Raw genomic sequence first — 7,027 nt, 5'->3', positions numbered from 1 at the left:
CTTAAGAACTGCGCTCATGCTCTGAATTAAAAAAAAAAAATAAAAAAAAAAAAAAAAAAATTAGAACTGCATGGCTTTCATTAAGACGCCTGTATGTGGAGAAGCTAAACAATATAATCAGGCAAGACAACCTGAAGTTCATTCAACATAGAGTACGTTTTTTTTTTAATTTTGAATTGGCCCATACAGTGGGTGTTTAATGGTGCAGATGTCTCAAAAATTCACTTTTTTCATGAGTGCACCTTACCAATTCAACCTACAGTTATAGGCATTGCATACCGATAACAATAAGTAACAACCTTAATGTTGACTAATTTATGTAAGGCAATCATACAGTACATTTAAAGGACCTGGCATAAGCATTTCATTTACCACTCTCTTGCTGATGAGCAGCAAAACGTTTACAAGGTCCACCAATCTTGCCTCCTACAACAATTATAAATGTTATACTGCACTTATCTGCAGTACATTTCATATTGATAGTAAGAGAATACCAACCACAGCTTACCACTTTTGAAATGCACAAAAGCGAAGGTTTCATATTCAGTTTTATTTTTGAATATTAAAATCAAAATTCCCTTTAATTGTGAATGGTGTCAATTATTATGCTAGGCAGTTTTGACTCCAAGATATCTGTGTGACTGAATATCCTTTCTAAATCACTTGAGTCACTTGGGTAGATCCAATTCATATTCGTGATTCACTAGACTTAACACAATTCACATTAGTGAAAAACATGAATGCCTAATAGTAAAAGTATGTTCTCACACCTAGAAGTATGCCGGTATGCCATAACATTTCATGTAAGTGCCTCGTTTTAGTGGAGATGGGTTGTGGATGGGGCGGGGACAGCTGCAAAAACATATCAATCACAAAAACATGCAGATATGAGAGTACTCAACCTTTTGCAGGTAACTGCCCGCCATAAAACCAATTGCAGATTTATTACTCCGCTTAGAAAAATATTTTCCTGTAAATAAAATGAGGAAAAAAAACATCCAATAAAAATGCCTTAATGGGTTATATTGCCAAATGCAGAAATGTACTTTGGCTTCATTTCGGAATTCTTAGATATTTACACAGCTGATTTCTGCATCAGTTATAGCCAGCCAGGAGTGCAGCAGAAATTCTTTGTTAATTCCAAAGCAATCAGTTATCAATGAAGTGAATTTTAATCATTTTCACAGCAGATATTTAAGGAGTCGCAAATAATTCTTCTTCCATATCAAAACCAAGGAACAATTACATTGGTTTGAGAAATTCAGATCGCTTTGGAAAAAGCCTTGGGCCACTCTTCATCTGCAAAAATTACACTTAGTTTCCTATTAGTTACATTTCTGGGGAATGGGAGGTGTGCATCTTTTATTCAACTCCCAGGCGTCCAATTCAATGAACGTCCACCCCAGAGGCTGCATATCTGGAGTGTATTATGGATTATATTTTCCGTTTCAGCAGGATTTACTAAAAGGAAGTGGTTTTGAATCATCTTGTAGTGTTCATACTAGTGACACTGTATGTAGCTGTTCTGAAAAAATACTTTCAAACATCCCCCACTGGAGCTCAACACAAATGAGGCAATGTTTCGGATGGACTGACTTAATGAAACCTACAAGATCGGTTTTCCTCATTCAGTACAAAAATGGTAATAACAATTGATCTTGAACTGTTGCTTGCCACACCTGCTCTCTACATTTTCGAACGGCTGACTGGGGAAGTATTTTGGTCCAAAATGCTGCAGTCATAGGACAAAGCTTATGACCCCAAATTACTTTACAAAGAACAGGAATTTCAGAAACAAAAAGCAATTTGGATCTTTGGAAAGAAGGGGTAACCAGTACATCGACACATAGGATTGTTGTTTTGAAATCTTGTAATATATTGTATTTTATAATCTGAGTCCAAGGATCATATCTAGTTCTGACTAAGTTTAGTATTAAGCTACACATGAGAAATCAATAGTTTCAGATTTCCAAATATTTAATAGGAACTAAAAATGTTCTTTTACACGAAGACACCACTTTCAGGTAAGGGTCTGCTAATGCCTCGATTTGCATGACACTGTAGTACAATTGTTGTCTAGCTACAGTCCCACTTTTGGCCAGTTTAAAGTTATAGTAACAAAAAGGCTCAAATATGATTACACAAGACATTCTTTGCAAGGGGACCATAAAGTAATAATGCAGATGTCTGGGTTTTATGACTGACACTGGTAAGGAACATAATTATGCTTTTTTTTTTTTTTTTAATTAACATTTTTCTTTGAGGAACAAATGACAATATTGACATGAAAGTTCAAAACTAAGGTGGAAGACAGTGCCAAACTCCCTGTGTAATCAATACTTGAATTAATAAGTTACAGAACTGTTTAAGGCAACAGGATCTATCCATCGACTCCTGAGAAGTAAATAAAACATATATATATTTTTTTAAAGGCAGAACATCTGACGTCATCAGCATGTTCAATGACACTTAGGGTTATTTGCCAAGATACATAGTGTTTAAGTAGTACGTCACACTCCCACTATGTAGCACTAAATGTGTTCCCATCACCAAAAGATAAAGACACCTTTGCTGGAACTCCTGTGCCTCTATTCATGTCCAAGGCATGTGCAGTCTTGTCTGTGCATAGCTCTGGTCTTTAGCAGCTTTTAAAGAGGCAGATTCTTCACCCCAAAATTGGTGGCAAGTCCATTCATTGGCAAGAGTAAGATTAGGAAATTCAAACGATTCTAAGCGTGTTATTAACATAGCACCGCCCCCTCTACATGCAACCATCCAGCCTCACTTATTTTTCAGAAAGGAAGAAACCTTAAAAAATAGAACGATCTTTGTTAGTAGTGTTCAACTCAAGCTAATGCCTCGATATATCGATATATGCTGGCCAAAGTCATGCAAGAACAGATCACTGTAAATTGTACTTTAAGTTCTTTTTAAAGGCTGTGCCGTCCCATTAAGGAGAAAGACCTTAGCCTAACATTCAACACCTGCTCAACATTATACTAGCAGGGGACTGGAGTTAGTAACCCTGAGCTAAAATCTCAAACATGACAACAATGGCTTGGTATAAATGCTAAAAGGGAAATCTACAGTGGTTTCATTGTACATGAAACAGCTAAACCTAGAAGGCAGACATAGCTCTATACATGTTCACACTGATAGCTACCATACAGGTCTGGAGTGCTTACTTTTCATAGCATATGATGTCACCAAAAGACACTTTGGCAACACTTTCCTGGAGCTCATAAATTATTTAAAACATTTAATAAGATGACTAAATGAGCCCTTGTTAGCGGTGTTCCTTGGTAAGTAAATTTAGCACAATGTACATCAGTATTCAATGTCTGTGTGTAAACCGGCCAACAATTGAGTGCCATTTAACAGACCATCTTGCTGTTAAAATTGAGACCGTGGAAAAGCATTTTAATATTTACTAAAACACAACACATTTACAGATTCAGAAAAGTGTTTCTGAATCAGTAAATGGGTTTAGAAATTAATTTCAGCTCACAATTTGGAAGGGGCATGTTGTGGACGTCCCCTCCAAACTGCGATTATTACCCTGATGCATCAATAGTTTGCAACTGTAATTGTGGTTGCAAACTACTGATCAACTGCCGACTCCCATTTTGGGGTGGTAACTAATTCACAAAAGGGAAGACCTATCCTTTAGACCTCTTCCCCCTTGGTGAATGCTGAAAAAGGTTTTAGGAGGAATAGGTCCACCGGAGTGGACCATTGCCACTCTCTCAGTAAAACTTTTAAAGGAAAAAAATAAAAAAACTTTAAGAACGCAGTCCTGGTCCCTTTAAGAAAAATAGACAGCATTAAAAAAAATCTTTATGTAAATGCCATCACAGACACTGACTTTTGCAGGCAAGTATTCCTGCAACTGTGGCGCGGGTTAATTAGTATTAATGATTACTAACTAGGCAGGTTATTTTGCGACCCCCTGCGATTCTGTATTTTATGAACAGATCAATTTGTACATAGGTTGGGGGTCGCAAAATAAGATTGCATTTGCATAAAGCCTGTGTGACTTGGGGCCACTTTCCGTGAATTTAATATTTGAACATCAAAATTATGGTGATCTGGCCTGCCCAATATACCAAAAACGCTCAGGTTTGGGCCTGAACACAAACCCACAGTAAATGGAGTTCAATACAGCCTCTCAAGTATACTTCTTAAGAGGCCAATGTCCTATAGTGCTTTCAACAATATTTAATTCTTTGTGAAAAACACATCCGAAGGAACTCAGTGAAGCAGGAGTACCTGAACACAAACATGAGATGGAACTTGGTGGGGGAGGGGGGGGGGGGGGTGTCAATGATTTAGAAAACACATAAGAAAGATCACGATCTCAATCATGTGGATCATGCTAATTTTCCCCACAACCAAGGTACTACACACTGTATGGTTGAGAACACACTACTGCCAATCATGTGTCATCTTTTCAGGTTACAAATCCGAATTGTTACACTTTGTGATGTAATCTCATACGGGAAATTAGGTTTTATTATTTTTTTTTACAAAACTCTAAGCTGGAACTTAATCCAAGGAAAAGGTGGTGTCCTCATCTTACATAGAGCGCAGATAACGTATGCACATGCACCAAATTAGAGAACTCTTTGGCTGACTTACATTTCCACCAGGAACTCAATATAAAACGAACCTTTTGCCAAAGGTTTCAAGTATTTTGAACAAACCATTTATCCACCATGCCAATACACTCAACCTTTTTTATTCACTTCACACATTCCTGTCGGATGCACACCAATTGCCTCAGCTCAAGGATATCCAGCTACAAACATAATCTGATGTCCCAACATGCCATCTTTTCATACCGCAAATGGGCCTGTTTTTTCATGGAGAGCGTCCAATGTAATTCCGTATTGAAATATTTTAAAAGAAATTAAACCTTCATAAGTGACCTTTGGTTCTTCCTGCACTTCTTTCCACAGGCTACTAGCTAACTGAGAGGCTAAATGAGGGAGTAAATCATCGTAAGTTCTCCTTCAAGCATCTTTGTTGGTCACGAACAGCTCAGTATTTACAGAGTAACCCTGTTGGATTTTTTCTTATATGAACAAGGGCCCTTAGAAAACTTTACTGTACTATTTCAAGTTCTGGTGAGGTTCAAATGCACTTTTAACGTTTTTCATTAAGAGCACTGCATCAATATCATGACAATTCATATATTATGCCCAGTAGCTCTTGCTCACGGTCTCCCACACCATCACCTCGTCACACTTCTTTCACCATCCTCGAACCATCAATGTCACAAAGGACACAGCTATCTTTTGGCACCTACTCACCAGACATAACGTTCAAGAAGCGCAATGGTGGGCAGGCACAGCACACTGTCAAAATGTAAAAAAAATAGTAATAATTAAACTGCAATAACCTACCAAAATGAGGTCACATGTCATACATAAACAAAAAAAGATCAATTGCTGAATAACAAAACTGATCTGTACTCTTGAAAGAACACCCACTGGTAAAGACACTTCCACTTTTGATATGATTTAGAGTGGTCAAAAAATCATTTTATACATTTCTCGTATGGACAAATTTTACGAAACACAATTTCATGACAAGGCATTTTTGTTTCCTAATGAACTTTCAATTTGTTCCTTGGAAATACAAAAAACACTTTGTCACTTTGCGCAGTTTCACTTGGGTACATGACATGGCTTAGTTCAAGAGCTTCAACAAAAGCTCATAGGTTGCATTGATGATACCCCATGACAAGATGGAACGATGGTAGTTCAGATGGGCTCCTCTAAACAAATGAGTCAGCTTGCCATCACGCTCGGTCCATATTATGAGAAGCACTCGTCTAAAAGACTGGAATTCTCCTCCAATCTGGGATTGCATGCGAGCTTTCACAACATTCAGTGGAAAGAAGATGAAGCCTAACATTGCTCCTAGTAACCCACCGCAGATAAAGTCATTAACTATATTAGCGCTGTAGGTTTTGGCTTCTGGCAGGGATTGCTTGATGGGCCCTCTTAAACCAAAAAAGAGTGCATTGCTGGGTCCGTTGCGAACCAGGATGGGCACCAAGCCTCTGTAGTACTCCCTCATCCCATGATCCCTGAGCATTCGAAATGCCTGAAAAGTGTTTGTAAACTTGTCATGGTGCTTGTAGTCTTGTAGTAAAGTCTGAACTCTTTCGAAAGGAGTGAGGAGAGCTTCAGCTGAACCCGCCAGGACTGCTGCCATACTACGAGTCACAAGTTCAGGAGCATTGGTATGCTGAAGAAGGAGGCTTGAAAAGTCCTCGTAAAGCCCAAACATAAGTGCCAAAGTGGTTGTCTTCTGCATCAAGGGAGGAAAGATCCCACGGTACAGGTTTCGAACTCCATCAGTTTTAAGTTGACGAATAGCATCTCTTGTCCTTAGTCCATAGAGCTGCTGTCGGAAGAGGACTTTCTGAATGGGAAAGGTGATAACTATATTGGTAAAGGCAGCAAAGTAACCACAAAAGTAATGTTTTCCTGAGCTGACACTGATAACGTGATGTTTGAAGTCTTGATTTGAATTGGATAATAGGAGATCATTTGGGCTTTTTTTGTGAGCTTCTGAATCCATCCTGACTGATGTGCAGTTTCTTTCTTCACATGGGGTGACGCTGGGATGCTTCATAGCTGGAACAAATATGAAAACCAATTAATGAATAAGATGAATGCCAAATGTATCACATAATTATTTGCGTTTATGTGCTACACATAACAGATAGATAACGGAAGGCTTGAGAGTCTACCCTTCCGAAATAGTTTCAAAACAAATTTCAACAAGGCAGTGAAAATACATCTTCAAATCTATACTGTTTTTGTTTACCTATATGTAGCTAGAATCCAGGACTACTGGGTCCTCAAGCAAACATTCTAATAGTGAAATGAAAACACTGTACAATCACAGCACAGAACCTAGTTTACCTTCTATGAATGCGGAATGGGCCTAAAGTGTCCATATAAACACTCAAGATGGAACTTTAGTAATCACTTGTGGAAAAGTCTATCACGTA

General features: G+C 38.2%; 1 protein-coding gene across 2 annotated transcripts in view; it reads right to left on the bottom strand.

Moving 5' to 3' along the window:
* Positions 1 to 2,233: 2,233 nt before the first annotated feature.
* The window catches only part of SLC25A51 (solute carrier family 25 member 51), a 40,249-nt gene continuing 35,455 nt past the window's right edge, over positions 2,234 to 7,027 (bottom strand). For both annotated transcript variants that reach the window (XM_085636582.1, XM_085636583.1), the window contains exon 3: positions 2,234 to 6,647. In XM_085636582.1, coding sequence (XP_085492708.1) covers positions 5,692 to 6,645 — 954 coding nt within the window. In that variant the 5' untranslated portion in view covers positions 6,646 to 6,647 and the 3' untranslated portion in view covers positions 2,234 to 5,691. The remainder of the gene's footprint in view (positions 6,648 to 7,027) is intronic.

This window comes from Triturus cristatus, chromosome 2_1, assembly GCF_964204655.1.
Source record: "Triturus cristatus chromosome 2_1, aTriCri1.1, whole genome shotgun sequence".
NCBI lineage: Eukaryota > Metazoa > Chordata > Amphibia > Caudata > Salamandridae > Triturus > Triturus cristatus.
Note: the sequence above shows the minus strand (reverse complement) of the source record. Positions and strands in the feature narration are given on the sequence as shown.